Raw genomic sequence first — 20,406 nt, 5'->3', positions numbered from 1 at the left:
AGCGCTCCATCACCCAGAGGCAGGGTTCCGAGGGCCCTTGGTGTGTCCCCTTCAGCTATAGCCACCCACAGGGCAGAGCACCAGGGTCAGACAGGGAAGTGTGTAGGAAATAAATCTTATCACTCTGGACGGTGAGCTGCAGCTGATGCATTTAATGGGGGAGGAAGGATGGGAACGCCATTTGGTGATTGGCTAGGGCTTCAATTAGCAAGGTGCTTCTTCTCCTCCCCCTCCCCTACTGAAACCCTGTATTTTGCCCCACGTCCATGGCAACGAGTCTCCTTTCTGGGGAGGAGGCATGGGCTTCAGTAAACAGATCTATTTGTGTGACTCTATTACTCATGTGAAGCACTGTCACTCCTTTTTCCACTGTGGTCTGTGCATCTGAGTCAGAGAGAGCCTACAACGGGGTTCTTTGAATCGATGGCTCACTCCCAGCCGCACTTGACTGACTGCCAACTTAGCAGGGCGTAGCTTACCAACAATTTTTTTTTTTTTTTAAAGCCAGACTGATTCATAGAAACTCCTTTAAAACAGGGAAAAGAAACCGCCCATCACACACCCCAGCACACCAGCGCAGGAAACTTATAACCTCGGGAGGCGGTCCCTCCCGTCAGTGCGGTCACATACCTCCAGGAGAGCCGACCGGACAGGGTTGCAGCCAGCACCCGCCACCAGCAGCCACTCGGACCCTCCAGGTAGGACAGGGCCCAGCGGCGGGAAGCTGGGCCACCCTTCTCCCGCCTCTCCACGCCTCTCCCCACCTCGCCTTTGCTTTGCTTTTTCTTTGTCCTTTGCTATTTTTTGCACGATTCTCTAAGAACCAAGTCCTCAAAACTTTTAGCTAAAAGCGGATACCGAGACAACTTTTTCCAGAAAAGTTCAGAAAAATGCGTGTTAAAGAGGGAATGGGGGGGGGTGGGCAACGAGTGGGGGCGGGCTGTGATCCCCCGTCTGTCTTGCAGCACCTGAGTTCCCCGCGCTGAGGATGTGGCGGGGGCAGGGACTTTGGAACCGCCAGGATGGGTTGCTCTTCATGGCGCAAACGCCACATACCTTTGAAACTACAGACCGAACTTGCCAGATGTGTGTTTCCAGCTCCTCCGTTTTGATTCCCACGGCTTCCTTCAGGATTTGAGCTGTTTCTCAGCTTGTTACTTGTTTGCTGGACTTTTTGTGTGTGTGTGTGTGGGTAGATAACTGGTTTTCAGTTTATTTTTGCCGTTGCTTTTCCTGCCCTTTGGCTCCTCCATTCGCTTCTGTTTAAATTTAAGTATTTTTTTTTCCCCTCCTCACAGGATGGGAAGCGGGGGATTGGTTTGTTTAAAGAAAACTGTTAGAGAAAGAGGCAGAGGGTGTTTCACATGAAACGTGGGAGGGGTTCGCTGGCGGGACTGGGGGCTGATGTGGACTCCAGACTGCTCCCCCTCTGGCCAGATGTGCAGGGGAGTGGGTTTGGAGGGGAGGGTGGGGCAGGGGAACTTCATCTGTCCCTGTAAAAAAACTGGTGTATGGTTTTGTGTTCCCAACCCACAAACAGTTGCATTTCAGCATGGCGTGAAAAGATGAAGGTAGATCAGAAATGATAAAACAAAATTTTAAAAAAAGTGGTTGTGGGATTTTCCTGCATGGAAAGCAAAGAGTATTTTGGGAAGTTTGTCTTTTCATTCTTTCCTAAAATGTGCTTGTGCAAAGCAAACACTCGGGCTAATCATGAAGCCAATCTGGAGAAGTAAAGAAGGTGTTTTTCCTACTGGCTTTTTTTTAGGTGAGCGTTTTGGTTGAGTGTCTACCGAGAGGCGTGGCCCATTTCAACATAGATACTGGTATATTTTTCACCCGTGTAAACAAGGTGAAGAGATTAACAGGATTCAGCTTGTCTGATGAAGTTAGGTTTTTAGATTTAAACGTAACCAGCCCTGTGTTGAGCAGGCAGCGCTGCTTGTACAGCTGCCCCAGGGGGATGAGTAAGTAGGTGTGAGGGCAAGTTTTCAAGATGAAGGGAACTCCTACTTTTGCTTCTAATGTTTATTATTTCCAGATTATATGGATGTGCATTAGGGAAGCCATTATTAAACCAGTACTGATGGTATCTTGTGAAAATAGTACGAATCTTGTTTTAGTTCTGTGCAGGTTAAAACTAACAAGCAATGTCTAACCAGTCAGCAACTAGCAAAACACCGACTGTTCTTGGGGTGCAAACCATCGTGAATTGCATTATCTGTGCAGCATTTCACATTATACTGCAGCTTTATAAATGAGAAAATATGTTACATGCATGTTATTTCCTGGAGTTTGAGGACAATTTAGAAAGCACTGTTCTGATTTCCGCTCTCTGCTCTTCCTCCAAGAAGTAGTGGGAGTTTTTCTGGAGTTCAGCTTTGGCAGGACTGAAAGCAAGGATTATTCGTCCCCCCTGCTGCGCCCCACCCTCAGAGGCGGCTCCAATTCCACCCAGACTCTGAAGAATGGGGGCAGAGGGCTGGGGGGGGGGGTGTTGCAGGACATCCTGTCCGGCGCCCTGGCCAAGGGCCCCCCAGATTGTACATTGTTTGTGGGCACTAAAATGTCCTGGGAGTTGGCAAAAAGCCATCAAGGACCAACCCAGAGCAGATCACATCCTTAGAACCCGGCTGCCTCCCAGGGCTCCTGGGCAGACCTCTGAGGAAAGGAAAGACATCCCTTCTGCACACTGTGCCTCTCTCAACCCTTCCTGCGTCCCTCCCGAGACCAGATTAGGCCATAAGGTCCCCAGCCTTGTGACCGGGCTTTGTGGAGATCACCCTGAGAATATGGACCCTCTTGGCATGTTCTGGGGATTTCAGGTCGTGCCAGGACCCCTGGAGAGAGCACAGTCAGAGACCTGCTTCTGCGTCATCCATGAGCCAAAGCTGCTTTTCTGTAGCCTTTGCAGAGCCTGGTGGGGCTGATACCTAAAACGTGGCCATAGGCACAAGGCCAGTTAGTTCCATTCCATCCTTCATTTTGTTCACAGAATTCTAAATTTGGGAGGGATCTCATACATTCTCCCACCATATGCAGAAATCTGATTTTTACACCATCTTGGACAGTAGGCTATGCTGCAGGTCTTGAAATTTCCAGACTGGGGGAGCTCGATACCTCAGCATACATCTCCACGTTCATCCCCCTTTGTGGGACTGCTCTAATTATTTAGAGTTCCTTAAATTGACCAAAATCAGCTTCTCTATAACTTCCTGGTTCTGTGGGTCTGGAAGCACCCAGAAAACATCTATTCCAGTTTTGTTGTTGCTCCACCCAATGCTCCTGATCCTCTAAACACTTCGCCTTCATTTAATATGTTTTAAACCCTTATTTAATATTTAATGACTACAACTTGATGGATGGATCAGTGTTGCACTGTCTTTTCTTCCTTTCTCTTTCTTTCTTCTTCTTTTTTCCCCCCTAAGGCTCAGAAAGAACAGGGAGCATTTTTGAAGCTTTGAAACTCTGCACAGTCAACCAAACCCACATGATTTGATTGTGAGGTATTTCGTTTTCTAAACACATGCATATGGTTCCTTCGTTAACTCACCACATGTATATACACAGCTGCCTATAAAGCCTAGGCACATTTGGGACTCTCAGGTATATGTACTCAGAGGGACACACCCAGGGTGGCTACCTACCAGGTCAGGGTCAGATCAATCCAGTGCCAGGAGCACAGGCTCCTCACTTGGCCTTTTGGGGATCGTCCCATAACTCGGTCCATAGTTCACGTAGCCCACGTCTATACACTGTCACCACCTGTCATGGTAACTACAGGAACAGGCCTCCATCTAATTGCTGGCTGGCAGTCTGGGTGTCAACCCCTTGAGAAGAGCCCATAATCCTTAAGCAGTGTAGAACTGGAACTTTCTGACCATAAACCTCCCTTTTCCAACACTCCTCCCAGTTCTGCCAAGATGGCCCTGAGTTTCTGGACTGTACTTGCTCTTTGGTAATCAGGGAAGCCCAAATATGGTTCTAGTTAGGGTTTCACTTGAATTTGCGGCAGCCCGACATATACACGTCCTAAGATGGCTTTATGTAACACTTCAGTCCCTGGCGCCCTGGCTAGGCGAAACCGTCTCCCTCAATTTAACTGGGAGGTTCACTGATACTTGAAGCATGAAGACAGAAACACAAAAACCTGTGGGGACTGCGGCTCCTCTTGCTTCCTTTGTAACAATCCATGCGGGTCCACAACGTCCTCTTTCCTGCTGTGGAGACGGCATTTCCCTGGAACTAAAATGGAGTCCTGCGCTGTTGGTGCTCTTGGCCTCCTGTGGCTGTGGCAGTTTTTGTGTTTCCTGAGCCTGTTTCATGAATTCTTTCTCCAAACAGGATAGTTAAAATAGAAAACTCCTTTGGCACAAGTCGGCACCGTGGCAGGAATCCTGGGGTGAATGTAAGACAGCGGGCTGGGAGGACAGAGGGGCAGCGGTCTTGTCCCAACTGCTGTGTGACAACGGCAAAGCATGGCCTGTCCCCTCCAGGGTGTCGAACTCGGTGGTCCTTCAGCCCGGGTGGCTCTGACATTCTAAGATCCTACCATTCCTGCTTTGAGAAATCTCTTGGGCTCATGCTAACAGCTGGTTAAATAAAAATCACCATTACCATAAAAGTGGGTAGAAAAGTGTAACAAGGCAACGAGTTGCACTGAAACGGGCACTTTGGAGAGGATTCTAGACCGGCTGGTGCCTGGGGGACCCGGGCAGCCTCCTCTGCCCCACCCACTCAGGGACTCCCCCCGCGCGGCGCTGGCCCGGCTTAGCGTCAGGTCACCGCGAGCAGTCACCCGGCGCTTGCTCCGAAGGAAAGGAAGAGGCTTGCTTAACGAAACGTGAAGGGTGCCAGCTCAGATGAGGAGGGGCACTCACCGGGCACGAAATCAGGCTCAGGGAGAAACTGAGCTGGTCCTGGGAAAGAAACCCCACCCTTTTCTCAAGGAGGGAGACCGAGACCCTGCAGCGCGAGGGTGTGGCCACGCAGGTGTGGACGGGAGCCAGCGAGGAACCGACGAACTGAGAGGAGGGAAGGGAAGGCAGAGAAGTCAGGAGGGGAGGGAGGGAGAGCAAGCGGGATGCGTGTTTCCTCCAGCCTGGGTGTTGGAGGAGGGGGCCTAGAAAGAGGGAAGAGGGCTAGGGGGACAGAGAACGACAGGGAGGAGGCAAAAGAGCAGGGGAGAAGTGGCGAGGCTGTTTCCTAACTCCCACTGCTCTTGTTTGGGGACCATCCACTCCCATGTTTCAGGACAGTTCTGAAGTCAAAATTATGTCCTTTGTCCCCCATGAAGACTCTTTTGTTGCTCTGGCCACATCTTATTCTTTAAATTTGGTCAATACATCCTTGCTGTCATTCGTGCTTCCAGTAAATGTTTGTGCCAACAAGGCGCCGGCCTCCCCGATGTCTCCCTTCAAATCAGAGCGGAGAGCAAAATGAGGGCCTTGACCCTTAGACCTCTGGTTTCAAATAATCAAAGACCCTCTCCCAGGGGGCTGGAGAAGGGGAATGGGAGAGAGATTTGCTCGTGTTAGGCAAGCTGGTGTGTTCACACGGATCTCAGAGAAAGAGTTTTAGAGCTGAGACCTGGAGCTTCCCTTTGTTGGAAGATCTTCTCCGTGCTTGGGCGGGCAGGGGACTCCCATGCTGAGGCTCAGCCCAGCACTGAGAATTAGGAGCTTGTCTGGGAATTTGCAGGGAAGGCATTTGGTTCAGGCCTTCTCGGCAATGTGACAGCAAGACACATCAGCCTTTGAAAGACCCTTTGATTTTACCTTTGGCGTGGTTTTGAGGGGCTGTGCTGACTCTCTGATGAACTCAGAGATGGTGGGAGGAACAGAGAGAAGAGTAGAAGATCTGGTAGACGTTCCAGAACCCTAAGCCACAAGCTAAGAGAGAGAAAATCATGCAGGAGTAGAATAGCCCCGGCCTGAAAGATGAGAGGTGGTGGCTTCAGCTGTGACTCTGATTTTACCTTGGTGACGTGCATTTCCTTCTTTGTCAGGGGGCTGGACTGAATGACCTCGATGTCTATACGCGTAAAAACCAGAAATGAAGCCCTCAGCCCGCCTGGCGGGTCTGGGGTGCCCCTGGCCGAGCAGGCCTGTCCCGCCCAGCTCCGCCTGCCGGGAGGCTGCAGCTTTGCTGGTCGAAGCATGTTGCCGCCATCTACTGTCGGACCCGCCCAAGCGCCGCTGGGGCGGGCCACACCTTGATTTTCTTCCCAAACCCTAGTTATTATCTTGGCAACCTCTCCCTGGAAGACATTCTGGTTGCCAGAACACTCCTCTTTTGTCAGAAGCAGAAGGCAACTGAAGCTTCCGTCCTCACCCAGGGGACCTGGCCGGATCACTTGACCAGCTGCAGTCTGGGGGCGTGGGCCGGGCTCGGGCTTCACGGCCCAGGTCTGGCCCCAGCCTTTCCAGATGTTGCCCAGACCCACCCCTTCCCCTCCACAAAGGAGGACAAGTGAGGAGAGAGAGAGAGAAAGGAGAGAGAGAGAGAGAGAGAGAGAGAGAGAGAGAGAGAGAGAGAGAGAGAGAGAGAGAGAGAAGTTATTCTCCTTGGGAGCATTTGCAAAAGCAATATTCATGCTGCATCTTTGCCTTTAGCATAATTGTTGGCCCTCAGATTCTTCCAGACAAGTTTAAAGCCCATTTCCCTGGCCCAACCCTCTTATTTTACACAAAGGAATAAACATAATAACCAATGCTCGTGTTGCCCCTGCTCCGTGCTGGGCATGGGCCTGCAGTCCTTACGCTAACTAACCCTGTAAGGTCTACAGCTCACAGTTAAGACGTGGCGGGGTTAGAATTGGAGCCCCGGCCCCCTACTCTGTACCTCTTTGTACTCTGCAACTCTGGGAGCCACTGACCAGAGAGGTTATGTGATTTTTTTTCCAAAATCAGCAGTTGGTCAGGGCAGTGTTTTTATGAGACTCTAATTCTCCAGTAGGTGTGTGCCCTCCTCTTCCCTTTTCTTATACTCCACTCACCCCAGCCCCCAGTCCCTCTGTGAGAGTCTACACTAGTTTATACCTGCGCCAGGTAAACACTACTTTTTCTATGATAACCCCATTTGCGATAGCCTGCATTTGGGAGATGAAAAGAATAGTGGTTTTCCCTGGAGCATTGATACATGATGCTTCTCCTGGTCATAAAAACTGCCCTGTATTTAAAACATCAGGCCCTCGTATGACATGCACGGAGTGAGGGGCAACCTGAAGTTCTTTCCTTCCAAACATCAGCTACCCAGAGGCGGCAGGAAACCATGCGTTAGGAGCCTTTTTCTCCACACATTTCCCATGGAGAAATGGAGGCCCCCACTTGCCCCCTCCTACGGAAAAACAATATTGAGGATGGAAAAGTACACTGACATAAAACAACAATGACAATGGCCAAAAGCTCATCCAAGTTCTCGTCCACTCAGCCTGCCTTTAATCCCAGCCTTTTCCTCCTCCGGACACATCCTCTTGGGCTGCTCCCAGAAGGGAGTGTTTCCTTTTCTGCTTCTGTGTTATGTGGACGTCCATTTCGCCAACCCAAAGGGTCCTCAGTGAGCAACAAACACATCCGAACCAAACCAACAAAAGCAAAGCGATCGGGGCGAGCGGGCGTGCGGAGGATGAAAAGGCTTTCAGGCCACCCTGCACGGGCGGAGTCCTTAGGCAGAGCCTGCAGCTGCAGAGTGTCAGGTGTCACGCTGAGGAAGGTGGTGCAGGGACCAAGGACTCGTGGGGGTCATGTGACCAGGAGCGGCTTTGCCTCTCATCTTTTCTCCTGTCTTGGAGGAAGCGCCCCATCTTTGGTCAGATGGCGTGAGAAAGCTTGTTCCGAAGTTTACAGTTATCCAGAAAGGGATGAGAATTTCAGTGCTGGAAATAAACCAGCCAACGAAAAGACAGAGGAGCGTCTAGCAGCAGAGTAATCTCAGGACCGTGCTCTGACTTGACTGAGATTTGGGGATCGAAGGGGAGGACCTCTGATAAATTCTCTATAATCTGGTGGTTTTGCTGCAAAGGGGACCATATTAGAAAGAGGAAGCCTGGGGCTAGTTGGGAGGAAGATCGGCGGTGGGTGTTGCCAAGAGCACACTCGGACGCGCTGTCAGAAAGATCTTTCTAATGAGGGGATCTTGGTGGGCAGAGAGCGCCCCATGCCTGGAGGAGTTTAATCATGATTTAGATAGATCCTTGGTATAGCTTTGTGGATGAGTTTCATAAATTAGAAAAAAATTTTAAGATTCCCTTTGGTCTAGAGATTGTATAATTCAAAGAGGTAGATAGAAAAGTGAAATCTGCAGACAAATCAGTGTTTAGAAATGTAAAATATTTTCTTTATTCATTTCCTCCAGAACAAAAGGCAACACACACACATATGCCCTTGTATATTCAAATGCCAAAGGTACTCAGGAAATAGTCACATATGTACGTAAGTATTTATATGGAAATGTATAACGTTCACATGTAATAAGATACTTAATACATAGTTGTAGCAAAGTATTAAATGATTTCTGGAAAATGATAAAGGACTAAAGTTTGCGTATGTAAAATAAAAAGGGAAACATTTTCCCTCTAGGATTCTGTTTAATACGAAGCCTTCAGTCATTTTGCCACTGATTATTTTTCAGTGGAGAAGAAAATATTGCCATCTCAATTCATTTATTTGTTCATTGAACAGATATTTATCTGGTACCTGTCATAGACAAGACTCTGCCTTCAGGGATTTAAAATCTTAGGCATGGGGGAGGCGAACACATCCAACAATAGCTCTGTAGTCACTGTTACCAGGCAGGCTGTCATTAGTGGTTTGCGTGAAGGGCTCTGTAAGCGCTACAGCATAGCAGGGGGAAAAAGACTTCTTTTGACCTATGTATCTGGGAAGGCTTCCTGGGAGAGGCGGTATTTTCGCTTGGTTGAAAAGAATCTGATAAGTAGTTACCAGAGGAAGGACACAAACGTAGAGCTTTTATTTTTGGAAAGCAAATTCCAAGATCGCAAGGGCCGGCACGAGGTATTTGGAGCCCCTTTCCTGGTGATGGGAGGAGGTAGTGTGGGGGTGTTTGGAGGTTTTTGAGCAGAGGAGTGACAAGGCCAGATAACCCGGTGGCAGTAGGGAGGGTGCATTACAGGGAGGATCGTGGGCAAGGGTGATGGCGTGGCCTAGGCTGGGACCCGAACTAGGCAGTGGCAATGGGAGTGGAAAGTGAGATACATAGTGGAGAGTAGGAACTCATCACTGTGATGTTTGGGGCAATAAAACGGGGCTGAGAGGAAGGAGAGATAAGGAATTTGGCGCTGTTCTCCCCAGAAAAGCCTGGGCTACCAGGGCAACGCCTAAACTGGCTGCAGCCGGCCAGCTGGAGCCATGCACACACGGCTCAGAAAGCCTGGTAGACGCGGCCTGCACATTCATTGCCTTTCCATGCGGGAGACTCACCCACTCACAAATGAATCATAGAAATCTGAGCCTTGCGAGACTCCCCCGCCGTTCACGTCGTCCAGGCTCCTGGTTCTGAGCCCCCAGGCTCGGGCTGCTTCTTCAGTGACTCAGGCCCCTGGATCCCCACCACTTCCTTCCCCAGCAGTGGGTTTTTGGCTGCTCTGTTCTACTGTGATGCTTCCAGTCATTGCGCCTTGGACCACCCTGGGAGAACCGCTTCCCCCAGACGCCTGTGGCAGCTCCATCGGCACACAGACTCCACAACAGGAAGGAGCTCTCTGACCCCTAGCTTAGCACACACGGAGCCAGATTATTATGCACCTCTGAATTTCCCCGCTGTTCCTTAGAAGCCAATTATTCTCCACAGTTGCTGCAGAATTGGTTTCCCATCAGAAAAGGGAGGCTCCCACAGGGGTCTGATTAACTTCTCACTGGGCAGAGCACCCTGAGACTGTTCGGCTACCTGAACAAAGGCAAAGGCAGCCTCCGGGTCATCCTCCTTTGATTCTTTTCATTTCATGTGTGGGGTGGGGAGGTGCCAGAGGGAGGTAAGAAGCCAATAAAGGTTTAAATGGACGGAGACAACTGAAGATGGTGCTCTCACCCTCTATTTCCCCCTCCCCCACATTCGTTAGTGCTTTATAGCTACAGTCACCAGCAATTGTCATGCTCAGGGTTACGTCTACTGACGATAGTCCATTTTCTAATAGCAAAGAACCGAATCCAAATTCAGAATGGTCAGTGGTTGTGAGGCTTGCACCGGAGCCAGGAGCACAAAGGGGCTGCTGCTGCAGTGGCCTGGGCAATGCGGGAGAAAGGGCGAGACGGGTCAGAAACAGGAGCTCCTGATGTGGGAAGGAAACCGGCAGGCATGAGGCAGAAAGAACAGCATAGGGAACAGCATAGGGACATCAGAGAGCTGTGTGTGGCTCCATGGTGCGGATCCCCATTTCTCTGCACAATCACTTCTCTCTGAGTCAACGCTCATGCTTCCTGTACCTTCCTCAGTTTCTCACCTGGCCCCTGACCACCCCTGTGCTGAGCACATTGGGGAGGTGAGGCACAAGAGGCAGACCCTGCTCTGCTTGCAGTGGTGGACGCAGAAACCTGTTCCTGGCATCCCACCTAGAAGTCAGCAGATGACCTACCCTTCAAGCCCACGACGAATTGACCCGCTCTGGTGGCCTAGATAGGGGAGTCTAAGCACCACAAATAAATATTGTTGTTATGGGAGTTCCCAACAACCAATGAATGACAAGCTTTGGGACTGCCCAGTGCACCAGATGCTCTTGCTCCGGAGTATTCAGAATTGCAGTGCTGTTATGCTCTGCCTCCTGGTGTGAGCTGCCCAGCTGTGACTAGGCTACGCTTTCCACTGGACAGTGCCACCCGTAGCCTCTTGGAGAGGTGTGAGGGAGAAGTCTAGTATTGTTTTAGTGAAACGTACTGCTAAGGAAGAAAGTCGTGGCAGCCAATACTTCCGATGATATACACGCTCATAAGTGGTCTTGCTCAGTGCCTTGTATGAAGCAGCACCCACAGTGGGTAAGGGAATGAGCCTCGCAGGCTGCGCTGCAAGTAACGGTGGGCGGAAGTCTCAAGAGCACAGGCCCTTCTGTTATCCTACTCTGCTGTGTGATGGATTCCCAGACCCTCACCCACTAGGTACCATTGGCGGTGCTCCACGGAGAGCCCAAAGGTCGCCTCCCTGCAGACTGGGAGTTTCTCTGTTGGGTGAGGTGGGGGAATCTCTCTGGTACAGTATGGAGGCTGGGTGATGATCCTAGTGATGATCCAGCCTAGAAATTTAAAAAATTCACTCTGTTTTCACACGTGTTGGGGGAAGGCCACTGAAAATAATGGAAGCCCCTCTAAGCTAGCAGTGGATGATACTAATAAGACCTGGCGAATGTGGGCAGTGAAAAGATGGAGAAGTGACATGTATTATGCGATAGCTCCAGCTGAACAGCCCCTCCTTCTGGCTGGGCACAGCAGCCAAGAACAGAATTGTGTGTCTTGTGCAATAAGAACATTTGCTAATCTGAGACATTTTGGTCCTTTCCTCGGTGAAAAGACACAGCAGGATCACAAGAATCTGAGATGACAAGAGAGTTGCTTCTTTGCTGTGACAGCACACAGCCCAGCCAGAGGGGTCAGCAAAAGGGAGACCGTTAGCCTGGCGTGGTGGCACACACCTGCAGCTCTGGCTGCTTGCGAGGCTAAGGCAGGAGGATCGCCTGAGCCCAGGAGCCCAGGAGCCCAGGAGTTCGAGGCTGCAGTGAGCTATGATGACGCCACTGCACTCCAGCCTGGGCGACAGAGTGGGACCCTGTCTCTAACAATAAATAAATGAAGAAGTAAATAAATCAAACCAAAGGGCGAGTGTGAGCTGGGCAGAGGAAGTCAGATGCTACTTTACTGGGTTAGACAGCAGCCCGAGGAGACAAAATGCTTTGGAATTCCCAACAGCTTGTCAGGGAGGGAGCTGTGCTCTGCCACCCAGTGAAGTGGCCTCACTTGGCGTATCTTATTCCATTCTTGGCCCCTCAACCACTTCCCACTGTTAGGAGGAGGATGTTTGTAAATCTGAAGCAAAAGGAATAAGAAAGTCTTTTAAAGAGCCCAAAGAAGATTGCACGTAAGCACTCGTTCGTTATATAATATTCCCTGCCAGTAATTCCCTGCAGTCAGCTGGTCCCTTTCCTGTAAGTTAAGTGTCCCAGGGATCAGGGTCTGGTGAGGTGTGACGCTGGGGGCTGGTAGGAGGATGGGCTGAGAGAGCGAACTTTCTCCTGGTCATCCCCGAGGGTGTCCTCTCACTGGTCTCCCCACTCAAGGTTAGACAAAGTGACAGTTTCTAAGAGGACCAGAGTGATTTTATACACACCGCCTCGTGAACGAGATAGCGGATGTGTTATTATTAATACTTGCACTGAACATGGAGCAGCCTGCCGATTAAGTAACTGGGCTGGGTTGGCAACAGCTACACACTCGGGCTTCCCTTATGAACAACAGTAATAACACCTCCCACGACGGGAACAACTCCATTATGAGTACCTGCCTTGTGCCAGACACCATGCTAGGTGCTTTACATATATAATCCAGTTTAATCCTCATACTTCCCTGTACAATTGACATTGCAGCCTCTACTTTGCATATGAGGAAACTGAGACTGAGCTGCGTCCAATAACTGCGTATGATTCTAACCCAACCTCTTGTCTGATCCAAACACCTCTTCTCACTGGGCAGTAAAGTCAGGGAGAAAATTGTGGAGGTGTGTAGGGACCTGAGCAAAGCAGAAATGAATTTGAGTGTGTGGGGAGATTATTAATAGCAGACACGAACGCTCCAAGCTCTCCCCCGAGGAAGCAGGATAAATGCCATCATTTCTGCATTCATGGTGAAATGGGACACATTCCTGCAAAACAGCCAGGCTTGGAGGGAAGTGCCCAGCTTGGGAAAAGGTCGTTGGGGTGGGTCAGGGTGGGTGGCAGAAGCCCCAGTCTGCCTCTCCTTCTGTTCCTTGCCTGCAGAGAGCGAGGCCCCCTGGTGTACAGTAGATCATTCTAGATTTTTGAGCTCCTGGGGAGGAAAGTGAGAGGAGAGAAAGGGCACTAGTAGTGCTGGAGCGACGGTATCAGTGCTCTCTAATAAGTAGCTGGTAGGGCACAAAGGGGCTGGAGCACACTCAAAGCGTCAATTGAATGAGGTGGAGAGAGAAAGATGGTGGGACAGTGACAGTGGGACAATTGCAGGGTGTGCTGGATCATCTCCTGCTGAGCTGGGGGCATGCACACCCCCATTCTGCCTAGGGCGTGAATAACCTCAAGCCCTTTCCTTTTTGATGTCCCTTGGGAGCCTGCACTGCATTTTAACTGTCTTGGGCATGACAAAGCGCTCCTTCTGCAGCTGACATAAATCAGAGTGGCCTGCCCCGCTGAGTCCTTCACACTTCCTTTATTTTCTAGGCTTTATGATCAATGGGCTCCCTTCTTCAGCTCTGCTGAGATTATGGCTGAAAGCAGGCACGCTGTTAACCAATATCAGTTCCCAATCCCCCCACCCTGCGATTTATGCATTTGACGGTCTTGTGTATTGAGTCCTGAAGGACTGGAATTTGTGCAAATGTCATGCACAAGTAGAAGGCACATTTGGTGGCATCTCAAGCTGCAGGTGTTTGAAGCCCTGAGAACGGTCACACTGAGCTGTAGGAAATATAACGCTCTGCCCCAGACCAATAGCAGGCTTCCTACCAGCGGGCACGCACAGAGCCCAAAGGCTCAGGTGGAAGAGTACTCGTCTGAAATGTTCAATCAGTAGGTGACCAGAACATTAAACTGTGATTAGGTTGTTATAATTATCGAAAACCAAACAGCATTATTATAATAGAAATTGTGTCTCTCACATTTTATGGCTCATCCAAGATCAAATTAGTAGCCTATTCAGTCTCTGGGCGTGGAGTGATAGTTGCTATACTGCAGAAGGCATTCACTTCTACTAAAATTGCTGCGTGAGCAATTTGATGGAAGCATGGACACGTCCCTAGTGGAAAATGGAAATTTCTATGACATTTTTGCACAGAGACCTGAAAATTACAAAGGCCCTTTGAAAATCAAAGTCCTACTTTTGGCCTCTGACACACAAACAAAATAATATATGAACAGTTATCATAAAATGTACTTCTTTTTTTTGAAATAGGCTGTATTAGAGAAATGAGTAGGTAGATACCTGAGAAGAAACCGAATTATGTTTACATTTAGGTATATGGAAATAGATGAACAAGCACTTAGGCGTATCAGAGCTAGGTTAATGAGGCATTTTCAGGAATTTTTGATGAAATTGTGATGGTTTTATTGCAAATCTTCCCCATTTTAGCAGATAGCCCACACATGTGGGAATGCTGAATTGTCTCACTGAATCTAACGGTGACCTTTTTGTTCCTTTCTTTTTCTTTTCAGATCTCTCTTTGTTCACGAGTTACCAAAAAAGCCAAGATGTTGGTGCTGCTGGCTGGTATCTTTGTGGTCCACATCGCCACTGTTATTATGCTATTTGTCTCCACCATCGCCAACGTGAGTAATGTTCTTTTGTTCTCTCATTCATTAAAAAAAAAATAAATCACTCGAATATTTGCATCAAGTACTACAAAAGGAGTTCAAGCCATAATTCTTGTCCTTTGTGAACTTACAGCTTAGTTGTGGGGGGAAAAATAAACGCACACTTGTACTTCAAACAATTAATAGCAAGAGTGTTCCTATGAGTGACATTGCCAGGACTGTGGGCATTGAGAGGTTGGAGGATACAATGGGGCTTCTTCAGCCTCTGGAGGAGCTGGAGGTGAACTTGGAGGACCAGCAGACCGGTGAGGTTCACTTCAGTGAAAGACGGACGGTGGAAAGAACACAGGGACGCCTTCCAGGTGCGGGTACTAGCACAGAGGCACATGTGGGAAGCACCAGCTTTGGTCACAGCATAACGAGGACACTCACGTGGCTGGAGCAGAACGCCCCTTCCTGCAGGGAACTTGGATTAGGAGGATGGATAGGAAAGAGTGAGGGGGGATTGATTGCCACACTGACGAATTCAAGTTTTAAGTGGAGAGTAGCATGTGAAGGTGAAATTTTGCAAGATTTACCTGGTGCCGCTGAATTAACTCAGACAAAAACTACATAAAAATATCCTGTGATCGCAGCGATAGTCTCTTCTGTCTGAACCTTGGGCTACTCTGACCTCTAGTGGCAGTTGATAGCGCCCCATTTGCATTTCTTGTGCTTTTCTCAGAAAAAACAAGACAGCTCCTTGGACTTAAAAACCAAGGCCACCAGTCACTAGACAGACAGGCAAACGATGGTTCCAGAATCTGCTCAGGTCCCTTTAACAGTTAAAGGATAAACAGGTTTTAAAGTTCAGACAAGCTTTGGAAATGCACGTGGCTGCGAGTACGAGCAAAGCTAATTTAAGCATAACTGTGATAAGATACAACCCCTGCCCTGTGGCCTCCTCCAGATTTTGTAATTTAGTCATTCTGTATGTCGGCTCCTATATCTCTCAGGATAAGTCTGATAAACTCCTTTAAAGGGTATGAATGGGAGCCACAGTGCTGCGTATCTGTGAGTTATCAGCCCCTAATGTAGGGCTCAGCACACGGTTTATTGAACGGAGAGCAGGTGATCGCATGTCCTTGGCCCTGCCTTTCCAGCGTGTGCCTATGCATGCGCGCGCGCGTGTGTGTGTGTGTGTGTATGTGTGTGTCTGTATGTGTGTGTGTGTATGTAGATGGAACCCTGCATTTGTTTTCTTTGGGCCAGGAAGGAAGGGATGCCTGGGGGAATCTGTTCTGGTCACCCTTCCACTTCCAGCTGCCCCCACAGGAAAGCTCTTGCTGTGCTATTTTATTATGAAATTGCTCTGCATCTTGTGACAGTCAAATTTGATCCTTCTGTTTAGACGAAAGCTGCTTACTGACCACCCAGACTCATTGCGCTTTTCCCAGTAGCTCTTAGGTTTCTTAGTCGTCTCCAGTTAGTCATTTTTCCTTTTTTCCCCTTGTTAGCCAGGCCTTTCAATGAATCAGTCTTGATAGAGGGCATGAATTGTGCATCCTTAAAACCAATGTCCTTATCCAGGCTTTCTCTTTCTTAGAACCTTAGAATTTTAAATCACTATGGTTAAATTATTCCCATTTTTTGTTAAAGTCACGAAGGACGTGAAGCCCAGAGAGGCTAGGTGATTTTTGTTTTCGCAGGTTTCACATTCTCTTTCTTATCGCTTGGGACCTTTGTGACTTCAGTTTTAATCAGACCTATTTCCATCCGGAGACAGTCTGCTTAGCCATATCTCTGGCTAAATAGAGTGTCTTGATTAAGATTTGGTCCTGGCACAAGGTGATCTGCTATTTTCGTTTTAAAGCAGAGGGTCAGTTTTTATTTATTATTATTATTATTGTTATTATTATTATTTTTGAGACAGAGTCTCACTTTGTTGCCCAGGCTAGAGTGAGTGCCATGGCGTCAGCCTAGCTCACAGCAACCTCAAACTCCTGGGCTCAAGCGATCCTTCTGCCTCAGCCTCCCGAGTAGCTGGGACTACAGGCATGCGCCACCATGCCCGGCTCATTTTTTCTATATATATATATTAGTTGGCCAATTAACTTCTTTCTATTTATAGTAGAGATGGGGTCTCGCTCTTGCTCAGGCTGGTTTTGAATTCCTGACCTCGAGCAATCCGCCCACTTCGGCCTCCCGGAGTGCTAGGATTACAGGCCTGAGCCACCGCGCATGCGAGGCTAGAGGGTCAGTTTTCAATCCACTTTTTCTTTCCTTCTGCTTTTAGGTCTGGATGGTTTCAGATGGCGTAGATGCATCTGTAGGTCTCTGGAAATACTGTGTCTCGGGCAGCTGTAACAGCACCCTGCCATACGGCAATGAGGGTACGTACAAAGATATGGATGCAGTGCTGTGGTCAGGGACACGTCCAGCCCCTGGGGTGGCCTAACGTGGTTGTTCTCCTCACCTGCATCCACAGATGCCCTCAAGACAGTGCAGGCCTTCATGATTCTGTCCATCATCTTCTCCGTCATCGCCCTCCTGGTCTTCGTGTTCCAGCTCTTCACCATGGAGAAGGGAAACCGGTTCCTTCTCTCGGGAGCCACCATGCTGGTGTGCTGTGAGTATCTCAGGGCAGGCTCCAGGTTGTGCAGGGGAAGCCCGCAGGTCGGTTTTACCACGGGTGCTCCTGGCAACTCGAACAGATGAGCACATGGGGCTCAGAGAAACTGCCTTGGACGTTTTTCTCCTCTGGTTATTTGCTCTCTTGTGGAGGACTTTAGATTAAGAACCCTCTTTTGCTTCATTGTCTAAAAGCAGTGCTCCTGGGCAGGTACCAAGTGGGGGACACTCCCAGCAGTAGCCAGGTACACGAGGCACTCGGAGGAGGTGGGGTCCACTGCCACAGTGCATGCGGTTTTTGCGATTCCCATTCTCCTGTCACTCTTCCCCAATGCACCCCACTTGGTGGAAGGCTCCCTGAAGAGCCCGCCTAGCCATGCTGGGGCGCAGATGGGACAGCTGGGTGGCAGGCCTGGTGTTCTGTGTTTTGCTTCCCATTTGCAGCCACATAAACCGGAGAAGATACGGGAGCCCAGATACTACTCATTTATCAGCACACCCGTCAAGCTTGGTCCAGGGCAAGTCAACAGAACTACTGTTTAGACAGAGACAACCAGAGTTTGTTTTCCCATTGCAAAGGAGGGAAATAGGATCTTTAAAATTATAAAAAACTTTGTCTTGATTTTAACAGAAACTTACACATCTTTTCCCTCCCCCTGCAGGGCTATGCATTATGATCGGGGCATCTGTCTACACTCACCATTACGCAAACACCACTTCAAACTACTTCCTGTCGACTTCGCACCACGGCTATTGCTTCATCCTGACCTGGATCTGCTTCTGCTTCAGCTTTATCATCGGCATTCTCTACCTGGTCCTGAGAAAGAAATAGGGCTGAACACGTTCACGGGGATCTGGGGGCGGGGGGAGGAGGACTGTTGAACCTGGGAGGGAAGCGGAAGATGCTATAGGGAAAAACCAAGATGGGGGAGGGGACGGGGAGGGGGGAGGAAGTGGGAAGAGGCCAAAACCCAAACCATTACTGAGGAGATTCTCCACTGCCAAGCCCCTGCCCTGGGCGGAAGTCGTTGGCTAGTACTTTGGTGCTCCCTGGTGCGGGCCGAGAGCCTCCCTCCAGCGCCAGGCTTGGCCTCCAGCTGTCCTCAGCCACTCGTACTGCCTGGGGCCCGTCAGCCACCCCACACAGGCGGGCTCCACTTCTGAGGGTGGATTCCGGGTCATGCACTGAGGTCCACACACCTACTGCACCAAGTTAAAATAGCGGTACACGTTTGGGCAAGAGCAGGTATTGCCTTTGTACTGAATGTGCTGAGCCCGGGAGCCATCCCGCTTCTGACCCAAAGCAGGACCTCACACATTCCGGTCCGAAGTATAGAACAGGAGAGAGATGGACTCCTGGAGGGCTTTGGCCAGCAAGCCACTGTCCCTTTTGAGAACAGATACTCAGCTCTGTGGAATTCAGTGATGACAAAATGGGAGGCAGAGAGGTTTATTAGGCCGAGTTGGTGGGTTAGCTAAACCAAGAGAGAGAACTTTTCCCAGTGGAAGGCCTGGGGGCTGGTCAGAGCCCAGACCGGACCTCACATGGCTGTCCTTCCTGGAGCCCTCTTGCCATGGACTTTGCTGGGCCTCTCGCTTAAAACCAAGGCAGCTCTTCGGGAGTTTCTCTGAAGCCACTAATGAAAGCACCACACAAACTAGGGGACCCAGGGGGCACTCTTACAACAGTACTATGTTAGGGTTATGTTTTTAGGATTCCCCTCAATGCAGTCAATGTATCTTTTAAGTATAGGACAGGAGAGAGATGGACGTGGATCCTTGTAACACAACCCTACAATTATGTTACAGTTCTTCCTCTACGTCATAAACTTTTGAGTAAGTTGTGTCTAATTATCCATACTGGGGAACCGGGCTTCTAGGCTCAGTAGTGGCTCTAGCTTCAACACCTGGCTGAAGTGGTCACCTCTTAGAGGCCCCACCTGTACCATTTCACAGGTGAGGCGTGGCACTTCTGGAAGCTAATTAAAACACACACCAAATGAAAACCAAACAACAGGCCCTTGGGTGAAAGGTGCTATATAATTGTGAAGTATTAAGCATACTATATATCAGTCATGATAGGAACAAAATGCCTGTGCTCCCAGGAAAATAAGATAATCCCATGAGATAAATCAAAGTGCAGGTGATGGGCAGATATTTTCTTTAGACTAGAAAGAGAAAAAAAGGCAAAAACTCTTGTGGTACCTAGTCAGATGGTAGTTGAGCTGGCTGCGGCCGCAGGAGCATCTCTCTATAGGACTTAGAAGTAGTATGTTATTCCTGGTTAAGCAGGCACCCCTCTGCTCTGGAGCAGCTATTATAAGCCATCTCAGATTCTGCCTAAAGGGATTTTTCTGGGGGGGGGGGAAGACATTTCCTTTATTACCCTGAGAAGAAGACCTACCCCAGGGAGAATCTGAGATATCTTGCCTACTTTTCTTCATTAGTTTTCTCCTCAATCCATTTCTTGTATACCTTTCCTATTTGGGGAGTTGTTAGGCCATGATTGCTGGTATTTATGTAAAGGGACTATTACTAAGTATATTTCTCCGTGTTTATTCTGGTTAAGGAAATGTTGAAGGCAGGTTTACCGAATTACCTGGGCTGGGATTAGAGAGATTTGCCAGCAAAAAACTGTGGGATGATGAACATTTTAATTACGATTGAATTATCACATGATTATAGAAGGCTGTCTTATGTGCAGAAGTATACTTACATATCAGATATATCCAAAAGAGATACTCACGTCTTGTTAAGAAACTGAACTATGACTGGAGTAAACCATGTATTCCCTTGTCTTTTACTTTTTTTCTGTGACATTTATGTCTCATGTAATTTGCATTACATTGGTGGGTTGTTCTAGTACTGTATTTGGCTTTTTCATTCATAGATTATTTCATATGCTATAATTGTAAATATTTTGATACAAATGTTTATAACTCTAGGGATATAAAAACAGATTCTGATTCCCTTCACTGTGTGAATGTTTTCTTTTTTTTTTTTAAAGAAAAAAGATGTAAAAATATGAATAATTATGACATTTACCCCTTATTAAGTTGCCTATCAGTTTGATTTGGACAACTTGACATTTATTTGAGACATTAAGAGACTTTCTGGTAATCCATTAGGCATTTTCTGTAATAACTCTTTCGGGCAACTGAATGTTGTTAAGTATAGTTTTATCTTGCTTTAATTAAACCCCCTAGGCAAAAAAAAAACTATGGAACTTTGTAAGCTAGTACATTAGACAGAGGTTATGATTTTAAATCAGAATGCCTTGTGACATTTAGAAATGG

General features: G+C 48.6%; 1 protein-coding gene across 1 annotated transcript; it reads left to right on the top strand.

The window, feature by feature from the left end:
* Positions 1-526: 526 nt before the first annotated feature.
* EMP1 (epithelial membrane protein 1) lies at positions 527-20,081 on the top strand. The gene is made up of 5 exons (XM_012774417.2): positions 527-698; positions 14,402-14,515; positions 16,776-16,872; positions 16,968-17,108; positions 17,773-20,081. The coding sequence occupies exons 2-5, from the start codon at positions 14,438-14,440 to the stop codon at positions 17,940-17,942; spliced, it is 486 nt and encodes a 161-aa protein (XP_012629871.2). The 5' UTR covers positions 527-698; positions 14,402-14,437; the 3' UTR covers positions 17,943-20,081.
* The last annotated feature ends 325 nt before the right edge of the window (positions 20,082-20,406 follow it).

Source organism: Microcebus murinus, chromosome 10, assembly GCF_040939455.1.
Source record: "Microcebus murinus isolate Inina chromosome 10, M.murinus_Inina_mat1.0, whole genome shotgun sequence".
Classification (NCBI taxonomy): domain Eukaryota; kingdom Metazoa; phylum Chordata; class Mammalia; order Primates; family Cheirogaleidae; genus Microcebus; species Microcebus murinus.
This window is presented reverse-complemented; position numbering and strand designations above follow the sequence as displayed.